Source organism: Oncorhynchus mykiss, chromosome 3, assembly GCF_057628025.1.
Source record: "Oncorhynchus mykiss isolate SJ-2025 chromosome 3, ASM5762802v1, whole genome shotgun sequence".
NCBI classification, from domain to species: domain Eukaryota; kingdom Metazoa; phylum Chordata; class Actinopteri; order Salmoniformes; family Salmonidae; genus Oncorhynchus; species Oncorhynchus mykiss.
The window spans coordinates 11822659-11842500 of NC_143024.1; the positions used below are offsets into that span (position 1 = coordinate 11822659).

The window sequence follows — 19842 nt, forward strand, 5'->3', positions numbered from 1 at the left end:
CTCTACTGTTAACATCCAATACCTCTACTGTTAACATCCAATATCTCTACTGTTTAGATGTCTCCTCCGTTAACATCCAACACCTCTACTGTTAACATCCAATACCTCTACTGTTTAGATGTCTTCTCCCATTAACATCCAATACCTCTACTGTTAACATCCAATACCTCTACTGTTAACATCCAATACCTCTACTGTTTAGATGTCTCCTCCCGTTAACATCCAATACCTCTACTGTTTAGATGTCTCCTCCGTTAACATCCAATACCTCTACTGTTAACATCCAATACCTCTACTGTTAACATCCAATACCTCTACTGTTTAGATGTCTCCTCCCGTTAACATCCAATACCTCTACTGTTTAGATGTCTCCTCCCGTTAACATCCAATACCTCTACTGTTTAGATGTCTCCTCCGTTAACATCCAATACCTCTACTGTTAACATCCAATACCTCTACTGTTAACATCCAATACCTCTACTGTTTAGATGTCTCCTCCCGTTAACATCCAATACCTCTACTGTTTAGATGTCTCCTCCGTTAACATCCAACACCTCTACTGTTAACATCCAATACCTCTACTGTTTAGATGTCTCCTCCGTTAACATCCAACACCTCTACTGTTAACATCCAATACCTCTACTGTTTAGATGTCTCCTCCGTTAACATCCAATACCTCTACTGTTAACATCCAATTCTCCCTGTTCTCCCTGTGTGTGTGTGTGTGTGTGTGTGTGTGTGTGTGTGTGTGTGTGTGTGTGTGTGTGTGTGTGTGTGTGTGTGTGTGTGTGTGTGTGCAGGTCTCTTACCACACTGGGCTGTGTGATCTCTGCGCTGGCGGACCAGTCTGCAGGGAAGGGGGGGAAGAATAAGTTTGTTCCTTACAGAGACTCTGTCCTCACCTGGCTTCTCAAGGTCTGTACTAACACACACTTCCTGTCACTCTGGTCCTAGCTGTACTGTCTATTGATCAGGGTACTAACACACCTCCTGTCACTCTGGTCCTAGCTGTACTGTCTATTGATCAGGGTACTAACACACCTCCTATCACTCTGGTCCTAGCTGTACTGTCTATTGATCAGGGTACTAACACACCTCCTATCACTCTGGTCCTAGCTGTACTGTCTATTGATCAGGGTACGTGTAACACACACCTCCTATCACTCTGGTCCTAGCTGTACTGTCTATTGATCAGGGTACTAACACACCTCCTGTCACTCTGGTCCTAGCTGTACTGTCTATTGATCAGGGTACTAACACACACCTTCTGCCACTCTGGTCCTAGCTGTACTGTCTATTGATCAGGGTACTAACACACCCCTCCTGTCACTCTGGTCCTTGCTGTACTGTCTATTGATCAGGGTACTAACACACACCTCCTGTCACTCTGGTCCTAGCTGTACTGTCTATTGATAAGGGTACTAACACACACATCCTATCACTCTGGTTCTCGCTGTACTGTCTATTGATCAGGGTACTAACACACACCTATCACTCTGATCCTAGCTGTACTGTCTATTGATCAGGGTACTAACACACACCTCCTATCACTCTGGTCCTAGCTGTACTGTCTATTGATCAGGGTACAAACACACATCCTATCACTCTGGTCCTAGCTGTACTGTCTATTGATCAGGGTACTACACACCTCCTATCACTCTGGTCCTAGCTGTACTGTCTATTGATCAGGGTACAAACACACCTCCTATCACTCTGGTCCTAGCTGTACTGTCTATTGATCAGGGTACTAACACACACCTCCTGTCACTCTGGTCCTAGCTGTACTGTCTATTGATCAGGGTACTAACACACACCTCCTGTCACTCTGGTCCTAGCTGTACTGTCTATTGATCAGGGTACTAACACACACCTCCTGTCACTCTGGTCCTAGCTGTACTGTCTATTGATCAGTGTACTAACACACACATCCTATCACTCTGGTCCTCGCTGTACTGTCTATTGATCAGGGTACTAACACACCCCTCCTGTCACTCTGGTCCTAGCTGTACTGTCTATTGATCAGGGTACTAACACACCTCCTATCACTCTGGTCCTAGCTGTACTGTCTATTGATCAGGGTACTAACACCCCTCCTGTCACTCTGGTCCTAGCTGTACTGTCTATTGATCAGGAAACTAACACACCTCCTGTCACTCTGGTCCTAGCTGTACTGTCTATTGATCAGGGTACTAACACACCTCCTATCACTCTGGTCCTAGCTGTACTGTCTATTGATCAGGGTACAAACACACCTCCTATCACTCTAGTCCTCGCTGTACTGTCTATTGATCAGGGTACGTGTAACACACACCTCCTGTGACTCTGGTCCTCGCTGTACTGTCTATTGATCAGGGTACTAACACACCTCCTATAACTCTGGTCCTAGCTGTACTGTCTATTGATCAGGGTACTAACACACCTCCTATCACTCTGGTCCTAGCTGTACTGTCTATTGATCAGGGTACTAACACACCTCCTATAACTCTGGTCCTAGCTGTACTGTCTATTGATCAGGGTACTAACACCCCTCCTGTCACTCTGGTCCTAGCTGTACTGTCTATTGATCAGGAAACTAACACACCTCCTATCACTCTGGTCCTAGCTGTACTATCTATTGATCAGTGTACTAACACACACCTCCTGTCACTCTGGTCTTAGATGTACTGCCTATTGATTATTGGTCATAGGTGTGTATGTAGTAATGTAAGGAATATCAATATCAGTTATTTCATATTCTCTTTCCACTGCTGTTACAGAAACAACTGCTGTACTAGCTCGTACTGTTCACATTCACCAACACTGAAGTCTACATTATAACTGTCTATCAATTCAACTGTTTGTTCCTATCCCTCCCTCGGTGTTGCCAGGACAACCTGGGTGGCAACAGTAAGACGTGTATGATCGCCACGGTGAGCCCAGCAGCTGATAACTACGAGGAGACGTTGTCCACGCTGCGTTACGCAGACCGCGCCAAGAGGATCGTCAACCACGCCGTGGTCAATGAAGACCCCAACGCACGCATCATCAGAGAGCTCCGGGAGGAAGTGGAGAAACTCAGAGTACAGCTCTCTCAGGCTGAGGTAGGAGACACACACAGAGGCACACACACACACACGTACGTCCTGGCTGGTCTGTCCTGGCTGGTCTGTCCTGGCTGGTCTGTCCTGGCTGGTCCGTCCTGGCTGGTCCGTCCTGACTGGTCCGTCCTGACTGGTCCGTCCTGACTGGTCCGTATTGACTGGTCCGTATTGACTGGTCCGTCCTGACTGGTCCGTATTGACTGGTCTGTCCTGGCTGGTCTGTCCTGGCTGGTCCGTCCTGACTGGTCCGTCCTGGCTGGTCCGTTCTGGCTGGTCTGTCCTGGCTGGTCTGTCCTGGCTGGTCCGTCCTGGCTGGTCTGTCCTGGCTGGTCCGTCCTGACTGGTCCGTTTTGTCTGGTCTGTCCTGGCTGGTCCGTCCTGGCTGGTCTGTCCTGGCTGGTCCGTCCTGGCTGGTCCGTCCTGGCTGGTCCGTCCTGGCTGGTCCGTCCTGGCTGGTCCGTCCTGGCTGGTCTGTCCTGGCTGGTCCGTCCTGGCTGGTCTGTCCTGGCTGGTCCGTCCTGACTGGTCCGTATTGACTGGTCTGTCCTGGCTGGTCCGTCCTGGCTGGTCCGTCCTGGCTGGTCCGTCCTGGCTGGTCCGTCCTGGCTGGTCCGTCCTGGCTGGTCTGTCCTGGCTGGTCCGTCCTGACTTGTCCGTCCTGCCTGGTCTTTTTTGACTGGTCCGTCCTGACTGGTCCGTCCTGGCTGGTCCGTCCTGGCTGGTCCGTCCTGCCTGGTCCGTCCTGACTGGTCTGTCCGGGCTAGTCCGTCCTGGCTGGTCCGTCCTGGCTGGTCCGTCCTGGTTGGTCCGTCCTGACTGGTCCGTCCTGGCTGGTCCGATCTGACTGGTCCGTCCTGACTGTTCCGTTTTGACTGGTCCGTCCTGGCTGGTCCGTCCTGGCTGGTCCGTCCTGACTGGTCCGTCCTGGCTGGTCCGTCCTGGCTGGTCCGTCCTGACTGGTCTGTCCTGGCTGGTCCGTCCTGGTTGGTCCGTCCTGACTGGTCCGTCCTGGCTGGTCCGATCTGACTGGTCCGTCCTGACTGTTCCGTTTTGACTGGTCCGTCCTGGCTGGTCCGTTTTGACTGGTCCTTTTTGACTGTTCCGTCCTGGCTGGTCCGTCCTGACTGGTCCGTCCTGGCTGGTCCGTCCTGACTGGTCCGTCCTGGCTGGTCCGTTTTGACTGGTCCTTTTTGACTGTTCCGTCCTGGCTGGTCCGTCCTGACTGGTCCGTCCTGGCTGGTCCGTCCTGACTGGTCCGTTCTGGCTGGTCAGTCCTGGCTGGTCCGTTCTGACTGGTGTGTCTCTGTGTGTCTATGTTCCAGTCTCTAAAGGCTCCAGAGCTGAAGGAGAGGCTTCAGGAGTCAGAGAAGCTGATCCAGGAGATGACCGTTACCTGGGAGCAGAAACTACGCAACACAGAGGAGATCGCTACGGTAACCTACACACTCACTCACATTCATTTATCACATTCATATCACATGGAAGCTTCTGCATTCGGACTAACCCGTTGGTAGTAAATGTAAAATGAAGGTAAAATGATTTGTATGTTTGTTGTATTTCTACAGGAGCGTCAGCAGCAGTTAGAGAGTATGGGGATCTCCCTGGAGACGTCTGGGATCAAAGTTGGAGATGACAAGTGCTTCCTGGTCAACCTGAACGCAGACCCCGCCCTCAATGAGCTGCTGGTCTACTACCTAAAGGTACACAACCACAACACCAACCACAACCCCAACCACAACACCAACCACAACACCAACCACAACACCAACCACAATCACAACCACAACACCAACCACAATCACAACCACAACACCAACCACAACACCAACCACAACACCAACCACAACACCAACCACAACACCAACCACAACACCAACCACAACACCAACCACAACACCAACCACAACACCAACCACAATCACAACACCAACCACAATCACAACCACAACACCAACCACAACCACAACACCAACCACCAACCACAACACCAACCACAACACCAACCACAACACCAACCACAACACCAACCACAACACCAACCACAATCACAACACCAACCACAATCACAACCACAACACCAACCACAACACCAACCACAACACCAACCACAACCACAACACCAACCACAACACCAACCACAACCACAACACCAACCACAACACCAACCACAACACCAATTACAAGCACAACCACAACACCAACCACAACACCGACCACAACTACAACCACAACACCAACCACAACTACAACACCAACCACAACCACAACACCGACCACAGCTACAACCACAGCTACAAACCACAACACCGACCACAACTACAACACCAACCACAACCACAACACCGACCACAACTACAACTACAACACCAACCACAACCACAACACCGACCACAGCTACAACCACAGCTACAAACCACAACACCGACCACAACTACAACACCAACCACAACCACAACACCGACCACAGCTACAACCACAGCTACAACCACAGCTACAACCACAACCACAACACCGACTACAGCTACAACCACAACTACAACACCGACCACAGCTACAACCACAGCTACAACCACAGCTACAACCACAACCACAACACCGACTACAGCTACAACCACAACTACAACACCGACCACAACACCGACCACAACACCGACCACAACACCAACACCGACCACAACACCGACCACAACTACAACCACAACACCAACCACAACTACAACACCAACCACAACTACAACGCCAACCACAACACCTACCACCGACCACAACACCAACACCGACCACAACACCAGTACAGTAGACAGTACAGTAGGATGATGCTAGCCTGTAGTCTGTGTAGTAGACAGTGCAGTAGGATGATGCCAGCCTGTAGTCTATGTAGTAAACATTACAGTAGGATGATGCTAGCCTGTAGTCTGTGTAGTAGACAGTACAATAGGATGATGCTAGCCTGTAGTCTGTGTAGTAGACATTACAGTAGGATGATGCTAGCCTGTAGTCTGTGTAGTAGACATTACAGTAGGATGATGCCAGCCTGTAGTCTGTGTAGTAGACAGTACAGTAGGATGATGCTAGCCTGTAGTCTGTGTAGTAGACATTACAGTAGGATGATGCTAGCCTGTAGTCTGTGTAGTAGACATTACAGTAGGATGATGCTAGCCTGTAGTCTGTGTAGTAGACATTACAGTAGGATGATGCTAGCCTGTAGTCTGTGTAGTAGACATTACAGTAGGATGATGCTAGCCTGTAGTCTGTGTAGTAGACAGTGCAGTAGGATGATGCCAGCCTGTAGTCTGTGTAGTAGACATTACAGTAGGATGATGCTAGCCTGTAGTCTGTGTAGTAGACATTACAGTAGGATGATGCTAGCCTGTAGTCTGTGTAGTAGACATTACAGTAGGATGATGCTAGCCTGTAGTCTGTGTAGTAGACATTACAGTAGGATGATGCTAGCCTGTAGTCTGTGTAGTAGACATTACAGTAGGATGATGCTAGCCTGTAGTCTGTGTAGTTTTATAGCTTGCAGTTGATTCCCCTTTAATCAGCACCTCTACACTAAATCATTTCTCTGGGGGTGCGCCAGCTCTCTGCCATAGAATGTTGAAGTGTCATGTAAATGCATCATAATGCAGGAACTCTCTAACTACAGGGCTCTGGTTCACACTGCAATAGGATGACGCTATGAGAACACAGGAAAGGAAAGGGAGTGGACACATAGTCACAGCACAGACAGACAACTGGCTCAGTGGCTGAGAGGAACAGACTGAGGCTGAGTCCCAAACAGAGCCCTATGTACTATACTGTATAGGGGGAGAGAGACAGAGCAGAGAGGCAGTGAGAGAGAGTAGAGGGGCAGGGTGAGAGAGAGACAGAGAGCAGAGGGGCAGAGAGAGAGCAGAGAGGCAGTGAGAGAGAGCAGAGGGGCAGGGTGAGAGAGCAGAGGGGCAGGGTGCGAGAGAGACAAAGAGCAGAGGGGCAGAGAGAGAGAGCAGAGGGGCAGGGAGAGAGAGAGACAAAGAGCAGAGGGGCAGAGAGAGAGAGCAGAGGGGCAGGGTGAGAGAGAGACAAAGAGCAGAGGGGCAGAGAGAGAGAGCAGAGGGGCAGAGGGGCAGAGAGAGAGAGCAGAGGGGCAGGGTGAGAGAGAGACAAAGAGCAGAGGGGCAGGGTGAGAGAGCAGAGGGGCAGGGTGAGAGAGAGAAAGAGCAGAGGGGCAGAGAGAGAGCAGAGGGGCAGGGAGAGAGAGAGACAAAGAGCAGAGGGGCAGGGTGAGAGAGCAGAGGGGCAGGGTGAGAGAGAGACAAAGAGCAGAGGGGCAGAGAGAGAGAGCAGAGGGGCAGGGTGAGAGAGAGACAAAGAGCAGAGGGGCAGAGAGAGAGCAGAGGGGCAGCGTGAGAGAGAGACAAAGAGCAGAGGGGCAGAGAGAGAGAGCAGAGGGGCAGGGTGAGAGAGAGACAAAGAGCAGAGGGGCAGGGTGAGAGAGCAGAGGGGCAGGGTGAGAGAGAGACAAAGAGCAGAGGGGCAGAGAGAGAGAGCAGAGGGGCAGGGAGAGAGAGAGACAAAGAGCAGAGGGGCAGGGTGAGAGAGCAGAGGGGCAGGGTGAGAGAGAGACAAAGAGCAGAGGGGCAGAGAGAGAGAGCAGAGGGGCAGAGGGGCAGAGAGAGAGAGCAGAGGGGCAGGGTGAGAGAGAGACAAAGAGCAGAGGGGCAGGGTGAGAGAGCAGAGGGGCAGGGTGAGAGAGAGACAAAGAGCAGAGGGGCAGAGAGAGAGCAGAGGGGCAGGGAGAGAGAGAGACAAAGAGCAGAGGGGCAGGGTGAGAGAGCAGAGGGGCAGGGTGAGAGAGAGACAAAGAGCAGAGGGGCAGAGAGAGAGAGCAGAGGGGCAGGGTGAGAGAGAGACAAAGAGCAGAGGGGCAGAGAGAGAGCAGAGGGGCAGCGTGAGAGAGAGACAAAGAGCAGAGGGGCAGAGAGAGAGAGCAGAGGGGCAGGGTGAGAGAGAGACAAAGAGCAGAGGGGCAGGGTGAGAGAGCAGAAGGGCAGGGTGAGAGAGAGACAAAGAGCAGAGGGGCAGAGAGAGAGAGCAGAGGGGCAGGGAGAGAGAGAGAGACAAAGAGCAGAGGGGCAGGGTGAGAGAGCAGAGGGGCAGGGTGAGAGAGAGACAAAGAGCAGAGGGGCAGAGAGAGAGAGCAGAGGGGCAGGGTGAGAGAGAGACAAAGAGCAGAGGGGCAGAGAGAGATAGCAGAGGGGCAGGGTGAGAGAGAGAGTAGAGGGGCAGGGAGAGAGAGAGAGAGCAGAGGGGCAGGGAGAGAGAGCAGAGGGGCAGGGAGAGAGAGAGAGACAGATAGCAGAGGGGCATGGAGAGAGAGGGAGACAGAGAGCAGAGGGGCAGGGAGAGAGAGAGAGACAGAGAGCAGAGGGGCAGGGAGAGAGAGACAGAGAGCAGAGGGGCAGGGAGAGAGAGAGAGCAGAGGGGCAGGGAGAGAGAGAGAGCAGAGGGGCAGGGAGAGAGAGAGAGCAGAGGGGCAGGGAGAGAGAGAGAGAGCAGAGGGGCAGGGAGAGAGAGAGAGAGCAGAGGGGCAGGGAGAGAGAGAGAGAGAGCAGAGGGGCAGGGAGAGAGAGAGAGAGAGCAGAGGGGCAGGGAGAGAGAGCAGAGGGACAGGGAGAGAGAGCAGAGGGACAGGGAGAGAGAGAGCAGAGGGACAGGGAGAGAGAGAGAGAGAGAGAGTAGAGTAGAGCAGAGCCTCCTTCATGCCTACAGAACAACAGGTCTGTGTCTGGGCCCCGGCCTGGACAGCTAGCCTGCCCTGCATACCAGTGTGGAATGACACCCACACACACACAATGGAATGAACAAGAGACTGACTTACTGGGGTTATGTTAAGTAGCTGATACAGCTGCAGGAGTGAAGGTGTGTCGGACATCCTCTGGAAGTGGGATGTTTGTTTAACTACACCCACTCTGTGATGAGAGAGGGAAAGACAAGGGGAGAGAGAGAGAGATAGAGAGAAGGGGGAGAGAGAGAAATTGAGAGAGAAGGGGGAGAGAGACATATAGAAGGGGAGAGAGATATATAGACGGGGAGAGAGAGATATATAGACGGGGAGAGAGAGAAATAGAGAGAGAAGGGGGCGAGAGAGATATAGATGGGGAGAGAGATATAGATGGGGAGAGAGATATAGATGGGGAGAGAGATATAGATGGGGAGAGAGATATAGATGGGGAGAGCGATATAGAAGGGGAGAGAGAGAGAAATAGAGAGAGAAGGGGGAGAGAGAGATATAGACGGGGAGAGAGAGAAATAGAGAGAGAAGGGGGAGAGAGAGATATAGACGGGGAGAGAGAGAAATAGAGAGAGAAGGGGGAGAGAGAGATAGAAGGGGAGAGATAGATATAGACGGGGAGAGAGAAAGAAATAGAGAGAAGGGGGAGAGAGACATGTAGAAGGGGCAGAGGGAGAGAAATAGAGAGAGAGAGAGAAGGGCAGAGGGAGAGAGTTAGAGTGGACAGCAATCAGCTTTTTCACTGAGCTCACAGTCACTAAGTGACTGTTCTTGTGTAGTTTCTCGTCCCCATTGATGAAAGGAGAAAGGTGTTGTAGCAGATTAAAATGGCCTCATGATATCAGTGGGGAAGTAATGATATCACCAGTCATATACGTGGTACATATCTGAGTCTGTGTGTCTGTGGAGAAGTAATGATATCACCAGTTATATAAGTGGTACATATCTGAGTCTGTGGGGAAGTAATGATATCACCAGTCATATACGTGGTACATATCTGAGTCTGTGTGTCTGTTGGGAAGTAATGATATCACCAGTTATATAAGTGGTACATATCTGAGTCTGTGGGGAAGTAATGATATCACCAGTCATATACGTGGTACATATCTGAGTCTGTGTGTCTGTGGAGAAGTAATGATATCACCAGTTATATAAGTGGTACATATCTGAGTCTGTGGGGAAGTAATGATATCACCAGTCATATACGTGGTACATATCTGAGTCTGTGTGTCTGTGGGGAAGTAATGATATCACCAGTTATATACGTGGTACATATCTGAGTCTGTGTGTCTGTGGGGAAGAAATTATATCACCAGTCATATACGTGGTACATATCTGAGTCTGTGTGTCTGTGGGGAAGTAATGATATCACCAGTTATATAAGTGATACATATCTGAGTCTGTGGGGAAGTAATGATATCACCAGTTATATAAGTGGTACATATCTGAGTCTGTGGGGAAGTAATGATATCACCAGGTATATAAGTGGTACATATCTGAGTCTGTGGGGAAGTAATGATATCACCAGTCATATACGTGGTACATATCTGAGGCTGTGTGTCTGTGGGGAAGAAATTATATCACCAGTCATATACGTGGTACATATCTGAGTCTGTGTGTCTGTGGGGAAGTAATGATATCACCAGTTATATAAGTGATACATATCTGAGTCTGTGGGGAAGTAATGATATCACCAGTTATATACGTGGTACATATCTGAGTCTGTGGGGAAGTAATGATATCACCAGTTATATAAGTGGTACATATCTGAGTCTGTGTGTCTGTGAGGAAGTAATGATATCACCAGTTATATACGTGGTACATATCTGAGTCTGTGTGTCTGTGGGGAAGTAATGATATCACCAGGTATATAAGTGGTACATATCTGAGTCTGTGTGTCAGTGGGGAAGTAATGATATCACCAGGTATATAAGTGGTACATATCTGAGTCTGTGTGTCAGTGGGGAAGTAATGATATCACCAGGTATATAAGTGGTACATATCTGAGTCTGTGTGTCTGTGGGGAAGTAATGATATCACCAGTTATATACGTGGTACATATCTGAGTCTGTGTGTCAGTGGGGAAGTAATGATATCACCAGGTATATAAGTGGTACATATCTGAGTCTGTGGGGAAGTAATGATATCACCAGTTATATACGTGGTACATATCTGAGTCTGTGTGTCTGTGGGGAAGTAATGATATCACCAGTTATATACGTGGTACATATCTGAGTCTGTGTCTGTGGGGAAGTAATGATATCACCAGTTATATAAGTGGTACATATCTGAGTCTGTGTGTCTGTGGGGAAGTAATGATATCACCAGTTATATAAGTGGTACATATCTGAGTCTGTGGGGAATTAATGATATCACCAGTTATATAAGTGGTACATATCTGAGTCTGTGTGTCTGTGGGGAAGTAATGATATCACCAGTTATATAAGTGGTACATATCTGAGTCTGTAGGGAAGTAATGATATCACCAGTTATATAAGTGGTACATATCTGAGTATGAGTCTGTGGGGAAGTAATGATATCACCAGTTATATAAGTGGTACATATCTGAGTCTGTGTGTCTGTGGGGAAAGTGAATTGCAGTCTGTTGCGTCAGATCTGATGTCAACCTGCCATTGGATTGAAGTAGCACCTGACCCACATGAATTATGGGAAATCATCATCTCCTCTGTGTGTGTGTGTGTGTGTGTGTGTGTGTGTGTGTGTGTGTGTGTGTGTGTGTGTGTGTGTGTGTGTGTGTGTGTGTGTGTGTGTGTGTGTGTGTGTGTGTGTGTGTGTGTGTGTGTGTGTGTGTGTAGGAACACACGCGTGTGGGTGCAGACACCTCTCAGGACATCCAGCTCTTTGGGATTGGTATCCAGTCAGAACACTGTGTGTTGGAGATCAGCCCAGACGGGGGGGAGGTCACCCTCACCCCTATAGAGAATGCCAGGTGAGCTAACACACACACACACACACAGTATGCACACACACAGTACACACATACACACACAGTACACACATACACACACACACAGTGCGTACACACACACACGCACATGGATGAGTGAACTGGACCTGACTGGAGTTTCTCATGACCTCATAGCTGAGGTATTTCTGATCTCAACCTCCTGCTTTGATATCAAACATCCCCCTCCCTCCCTCCCTCCCTGCATCTCTCCCTCCCTCCCTCCCTGCATCTCTCCCTCCCTCCCTCCCTCCCTCCCTGCATCCCTCCCTTCATCCCTCCCTCCCTCCCTGCATCCCTCCCTCCCTCCCTGCATCCCTCCCTTCATCCCTCCCTTCCTCCCTCCCTCTCTCCCTCCCTCCCTTCATCCCTCCCTCCCTCCCTTCCTCCCCCCCTCCCTCCCCCTCTCTCCCTCACTCCATCCCTTCATGCCTCTCCCCCACCACCCGTCCCAGTAAAGGCTATCTATGAAATATGAGGATATCTCATTGGTAGTCTTTACTGTTGGTGGGTGATATGAGGATATCTCATTGGTAGTCTTTACTGTTGGTGGGTGATATGATGATATCTCATTGATAGTCTTTACTGTTGGTGGGTGATATGATGATATCTCATTGGTAGTCTTTACTGTTGGTGGGTGATATGATGATATCTCATTGGTAGTCTTTACTGTTGGTGGGTGATATGAGGATATCTCATTGGTAGTCTTTACTGTTGGTGGGTGATATGATGATATCTCATTGATAGTCTTTACTGTTGGTGGGTGATATGAGGATATCTCATTGGTAGTCTTTACTGTTGGTGGGTGATATGAGGATATCTCATTGATAGTCTTTACTGTTGGTGGGTGATATGAGGATATCTCATTGGTAGTCTTTACTGTTGGTGGGTGATATGAGGATATCTCATTGATAGTCTTTACTGTTGGTGGGTGATATGAGGATATCTCATTGATAGTCTTTACTGTTGGTGGGTGATATGATGATATCTCATTGATAGTCTTTACTGTTGGTGGGTGATATGAGGATATCTCATTGGTAGTCTTTACTGTTGGTGGGTGATATGATGATATCTCATTGGTAGTCTTTACTGTTGGTGGGTGATATGATGATATCTCATTGGTAGTCTATACTGTTGGTGGGTGATATGATGATATCTCATTGGTAGTCTTTACTGTTGGTGGGTGATATGATGATATCTCATTGGTAGTCTATACTGTTGGTGGGTGATATGATGATATCTCATTGGTAGTCTTTACTGTTGGTGGGTGATATGAGGATATCTCATTGGTAGTCTTTACTGTTGGTGGGTGATATGAGGATATCTCATTGATAGTCTTTACTGTTGGTGGGTGATATGAGGATATCTCATTGATAGTCTTTACTGTTGGTGGGTGATATGAGGATATCTCATTGATAGTCTTTACTGTTGGTGGGTGATATGAGGATATCTCATTGGTAGTCTTTACTGTTGGTGGGTGATATGAGGATATCTCATTGATAGTCTTTACTGTTGGTGGGTGATATGAGGATATCTCATTGATAGTCTTTACTGTTGGTGGGTGATATGAGGATATCTCATTGGTAGTCTTTACTGTTGGTGGGTGATATGAGGATATCTCATTGGTAGTCTTTACTGTTGGTGGGTGATATGATGATATCTCATTGGTAGTCTTTACTGTTGGTGGGTGATATGAGGATATCTCATTGGTAGTCTTTACTGTTGGTGGGTGATATGATGATATCTCATTGGTAGTCTTTACTGTTGGTGGGTGATATGAGGATATCTCATTGGTAGTCTTTACTGTTGGTGGGTGATATGAGGATATCTCATTGATAGTCTTTACTGTTGGTGGGTGATATGAGGATATCTCATTGATAGTCTTTACTGTTGGTGGGTGATATGGGGATATCTCATTGATAGTCTTTACTGTTGGTGGGTGATATGAGGATATTTGATGTGCTGTATTACTCTCTGTGTGGAAGAGGAGGTACAGCAGGATGGGATGTCTACTGTCCCACAACACACCTCAACATGACATCATCAGACTGTATTACTCTCTGTGTGGAAGAGGAGGTACAGCAGGATGGGATGTCTACTGTCCCACAACACACCTCAATATGACATCATCAGACTGTATTACTCTCTGTGTGGAAGAGGAGGTACAGCAGGATGGGATGTCTACTGTCCCACAACACACCTCAATATGACATCATCAGACTGTATTGCTCTGCTCCAACAGAACCTGTGTGAATGGAACCATGACTGTGTCCTTGGTCCACCTGTGGCATGGAGACCGCATATTGTGGGGCAACAACCACTTCTTCAGGTGAGGAGTTTCTCTACAGAACATGAACATCTACTGGACAAAGTTAACTAGAATTTTTCCAGAAATCCTGATTGTAAATATTCCCAAAAACAGCAGGAAATCCAGAACCCTCCAATCAGGATTTCTGGAAAACCTGAGAATTTTTGGGAATGTTACATCCGTTAGCTGCCAGGTGTTGTAGAAGCAGGAACTGAGGGTACATCCTGTGTGCTGTAGAAGCAGGAACTGAGGGTACATCCTGTGTGCTGTAGAAGCAGGAACTGAGTGTACATCCTGTGTGCTGTAGAAGCAGGAACTGAGTGTACATCCTGTGTGCTGTAGAAGCAGGAACTGAGGGTACATCCTGTGTGCTGTAGAAGCAGGAACTGAGTGTACATCCTGTGTGCTGTAGAAGCAGGAACTGAGGGTACATCCTGTGTGCTGTAGAAGCAGGAACTGAGTGTACATCCTGTGTGCTGTAGAAGCAGGAACTGAGTGTACATCCTGTGTGCTGTAGGATAAACCTGCCTGGGAGGAAGCGGCGCGAGCGTCTGAAGGAGCTGGAGAGGGAACGTGCGTCCCCCAGGGAGAGCTATGTTGAGGTAGACGTAGAGACAGGCAGCGAGGCCTCCTCAGAACAGGACTACAGCTATGAGTTCGCCCAGACGGAGGTCATGATGAAGACCCTGGGAAACAACGGTATGTATGATGACTTCTGGAACAAATTACAATAATTTTGCTAAACTGGGTTTTTCAGAAATCCCATTTGAAAGATTCACAGACGTCCTTCCCTCCTGATTCCGGTAACCTTCCAACCGGGGTTTCTAGAAAAGGCAGGATTTTTGGGGAAGTACCTGTAATTTTGCCACACTATATTGAACGATATACAGTGTTGCGTTTCGCACTGCAGGTATAAACTGCCTCAGTCCCTGAAAGAGCTCCATGGCCTCTCCTCCTCAACCCCGACACCAGAGGTTTAATTTAGAGCCACTTGACCTGCGATGGAGGACACCAGTCCCCCTCAAGGGGAACTGAGACACATCTGTCCTCTCCTCCTCAACCCTGACACCAGAAGTTTAATTTAGAGCCACTTGACCTGCGATGGAGGACACCAGTCCCCCTCAAGGGGAACTGAGACACATCTGTCCTCTCCTCGCTCCCCTCTTTCCCTGTGATGCAACCGTTATGTCACACACAAGCTGTCGTGTGTGTGTGTGTGTGTGTGTGTGTGTGTGTGTGTGTGTGTGTGTGTGTGTGTGTGTGTGTGTGTGTCATGCCCCTGTCCTGTTCACATGAGGTGGGATGTCCTGCAGCCTTGCATCTGCTGTGTGGGAGAGGCTGCCATCTCACCTATTACACACTACACACACACACACACAGACCATCTGATACAGACCATCTGATACAGACCATCTGATACAGACCATCGGATACAGACCATCTGATACAGACCATCTGATACAGACCATTTGATACAGACCATCGGATACAGACCATCTGATACAGACCATCTGATACAGACCATCTGATACAGACCATCTGATACAGACCATCTGATACAGACCATCTGATACAGACCATCTGATACAGACCATTTGATACAGACCATCGGATACAGACCATCTGATACAGACCATCTGATACAGACCATCTGATACAGACCATCGGATACAGACCATCTGATACAGACCATCTAATACAGACCATCTGATACAGACCATCTGATACAGACCATCTGATACAGACCATCGGATACAGACCATCGGATACAGACCATCTAATACAGACCATCTGATACAGACCATCTGATACAGACCATCTGATTCATGTACTTAAAATTTTAGTCAATGAAACACAGGTGGACTTTTAAGAGTCTGGAACTTCTCTGTCTCCTGTCTCTCCTATTGGTCCAGGTGTTAGTGAGGCACTATGTTTAACAGTATGGTATCTCTCCTATAGATCAGTATGGTATCTCTCCTATAGATCAGAACGTGGTCCAGGTGTTAGTGAGGCACTATGTTTAACAGTATGGTATCTCTCCTATAGATCAGAACGTGGTCCAGGTGTTAGAGAAGCACTATGTTTAACAGTATGGTATCTCTCCTATAGATCAGAACGTGGTCCAGGTGTTAGAGAAGCACTATGTTTAACAGTATGGTATCTCTCCTATAGATCAGTATGGTATCTCTCCTATAGATCAGTATGGTATCTCTCCTATAGATCAGTATGGTATCTCTCCTATAGATCAGTATGGCATCTCTCCTATAGATCAGAACGTGGTCCAGGTGTTAGAGAGGCACTATGTTTAACAGTATGGTATCTCTCCTATAGATCAGAACGTGGTCTAGGTGTTACAGAGGCACTACGTTTAACAGTATGGTATCTCTCCTATAGATCAGAACGTGGTCCAGGTGTTAGAGAGGCACTATGTTTAACAGTATGGTATCTCTCCTATAGATCAGAACGTGGTCTAGGTGTTACAGAGGCACTATGTTTAACAGTATGGTATCTCTCCTATAGATCCCATGCAGAACGTGGTCTAGGTGTTACAGAAGCACTATGTTTAACAGTATGGTATCTCTCCTATAGATCAGAACGTGGTCTAGGTGTTACAGAGGCACTATGTTTAACAGTATGGTATCTCTCCTATAGATCAGAACGTGGTCTAGGTGTTACAGAGGCACTACGTTTAACAGTATGGTATCTCTCCTATAGATCAGAACGTGGTCCAGGTGTTAGAGAGGCACTATGTTTAACAGTATGGTATCTCTCCTATAGATCAGAACGTGGTCCAGGTGTTAGAGAGGCACTATGTTTAACAGTATGGTATCTCTCCTATAGATCAGAACGTGGTCTAGGTGTTACAGAGGCACTATGTTTAACAGTATGGTATCTCTCCTATAGATCAGTATGGTATCTCTCCTATAGATCAGTATGGTATCTCTCCTATAGATCAGTATGGTATCTCTCCTATATATCAGTATGGTATCTCTCCTATAGATCAGTATGGTATCTCTCCTATAGATCAGAATGTGGTCCAGGTTTTAGAGAAGCACTATGTTTAACAGTATGGTATCTCTCCTATAGATCAGTATGGTATCTCTCCTATAGATCAGTATGGTATCTCTCCTATAGATCAGTATGGTATCTCTCCTATAGATCAGTATGGTATCTCTCCTATAGATCAGAACGTGGTCCAGGTGTTAGAGAGGCACTATGTTTAACAGTATGGTATCTCTCCTATAGATCAGAACGTGGTCCAGGTGTTAGAGAAGCACTATGTTTAACAGTATGGTATCTCTCCTATAGATCAGAACGTGGTCCAGGTGTTAGAGAGGCACTATGTTTAACAGTATGGTATCTCTCCTATAGATCAGAACGTGGTCCAGGTTTTAGAGAAGCACTATGTTTAACAGTATGGTATCTCTCCTATAGATCAGTATGGTATCTCTCCTATAGATCAGTATGGTATCTCTCCTATAGATCAGTATGGTATCTCTCCTATAGATCAGTATGGTATCTCTCCTATAGATCAGAATGTGGTCCAGGTTTTAGAGAGGCACTATGTTTAACAGTATGGTATCTCTCCTATAGATCAGAACGTGGTCCAGGTGTTAGAGAGGCACTATGTTTAACAGTATGGTATCTCTCCTATAGATCCCATGCAGAATGTGGTCCAGGTTTTAGAGAAGCACTATGTTTAACAGTATGGTATCTCTCCTATAGATCAGAATGTGGTCCAGGTTTTAGAGAAGCACTATGTTTAACAGTATGGTATCTCTCCTATAGATCAGAACGTGGTCCAGGTGTTAGAGAGGCACTATGTTTAACAGTATGGTATCTCTCCTATAGATCCCATGCAGAATGTGGTCCAGGTTTTAGAGAAGCACTATGTTTAACAGTATGGTATCTCTCCTATAGATCAGAATGTGGTCCAGGTTTTAGAGAAGCACTATGTTTAACAGTATGGTATCTCTCCTATAGATCAGAACGTGGTCCAGGTGTTACAGAGGCACTATGTTTAACAGTATGGTATCTCTCCTATAGATCAGAACGTGGTCTAGGTGTTACAGAGGCACTACGTTTAACAGTATGGTATCTCTCCTATAGATCAGAACGTGGTCCAGGTGTTAGAGAGGCACTACGTTTAACAGTATGGTATCTCTCCTATAGATCAGAACGTGGTCCAGGTGTTAGAGAGGCACTATGTTTAACAGTATGGTATCTCTCCTATAGATCAGAACGTGGTCCAGGTGTTAGAGAGGCACTATGTTTAACAGTATGGTATCTCTCCTATAGATCAGAACGTGGTCTAGGTGTTACAGAGGCACTATGTTTAACAGTATGGTATCTCTCCTATAGATCAGTATGGTATCTCTCCTATAGATCAGTATGGTATCTCTCCTATAGATCAGTATGGTATCTCTCCTATATATCAGTATGGTATCTCTCCTATAGATCAGTATGGTATCTCTCCTATAGATCAGAATGTGGTCCAGGTTTTAGAGAAGCACTATGTTTAACAGCATGGTATCTCTCCTATAGATCAGTATGGTATCTCTCCTATAGATCAGTATGGTATCTCTCCTATAGATCAGTATGGTATCTCTCCTATAGATCAGTATGGTATCTCTCCTATAGATCAGAACGTGGTCCAGGTGTTAGAGAGGCACTATGTTTAACAGTATGGTATCTCTCCTATAGATCAGAACGTGGTCCAGGTGTTAGAGAAGCACTATGTTTAACAGTATGGTATCTCTCCTATAGATCAGAACGTGGTCCAGGTGTTAGAGAGGCACTATGTTTAACAGTATGGTATCTCTCCTATAGATCAGAACGTGGTCCAGGTTTTAGAGAAGCACTATGTTTAACAGTATGGTATCTCTCCTATAGATCAGTATGGTATCTCTCCTATAGATCAGTATGGTATCTCTCCTATAGATCAGTATGGTATCTCTCCTATAGATCAGTATGGTATCTCTCCTATAGATCAGAATGTGGTCCAGGTTTTAGAGAGGCACTATGTTTAACAGTATGGTATCTCTCCTATAGATCAGAACGTGGTCCAGGTGTTAGAGAGGCACTATGTTTAACAGTATGGTATCTCTCCTATAGATCCCATGCAGAATGTGGTCCAGGTTTTAGAGAAGCACTATGTTTAACAGTATGGTATCTCTCCTATAGATCAGAATGTGGTCCAGGTTTTAGAGAAGCACTATGTTTAACAGTATGGTATCTCTCCTATAGATCAGAACGTGGTCCAGGTGTTAGAGAGGCACTATGTTTAACAGTATGGTATCTCTCCTATAGATCCCATGCAGAATGTGGTCCAGGTTTTAGAGAAGCACTATGTTTAACAGTATGGTATCTCTCCTATAGATCAGAATGTGGTCCAGGTTTTAGAGAAGCACTATGTTTAACAGTATGGTATCTCTCCTATAGATCAGAACGTGGTCCAGGTGTTAGAGAAGCACTATGTTTAACAGTATGGTATCTCACCTATAGATCAGAACGTGGTCTAGGTGTTAGAGAGGCACTATGTTTAACAGTATGGTATCTCTCCTATAGATCCCATGCAGAACGTGGTCCAGGTGTTACAGAAGCACTATGTTTAACAGTATGGTATCTCTCCTATAGATCCCATGCAGAACGTGGTCCAGGTTTTAGAGAAGCACTATGTTTAACAGTATGGTATCTCTCCTATAGATCAGAA

The 19842-nt window shown here is 47.2% G+C and overlaps 1 protein-coding gene across 3 annotated transcripts in view; it reads left to right on the forward strand.

The window, feature by feature from the left end:
• Positions 1–19842, forward strand: part of LOC149984356 (kinesin-like protein KIF13A) — a 170347-nt gene that overhangs the window by 92908 nt on the left and 57597 nt on the right. For all 3 annotated transcript variants that reach the window (XM_090220756.1, XM_090220758.1, XM_090220765.1), the window contains exons 10-16: positions 801–915; positions 2868–3080; positions 4403–4513; positions 4646–4780; positions 11673–11806; positions 14064–14150; positions 14647–14828. In XM_090220756.1, coding sequence (XP_090076882.1) covers positions 801–915; positions 2868–3080; positions 4403–4513; positions 4646–4780; positions 11673–11806; positions 14064–14150; positions 14647–14828 — 977 coding nt within the window. The remainder of the gene's footprint in view (positions 1–800; positions 916–2867; positions 3081–4402; positions 4514–4645; positions 4781–11672; positions 11807–14063; positions 14151–14646; positions 14829–19842) is intronic.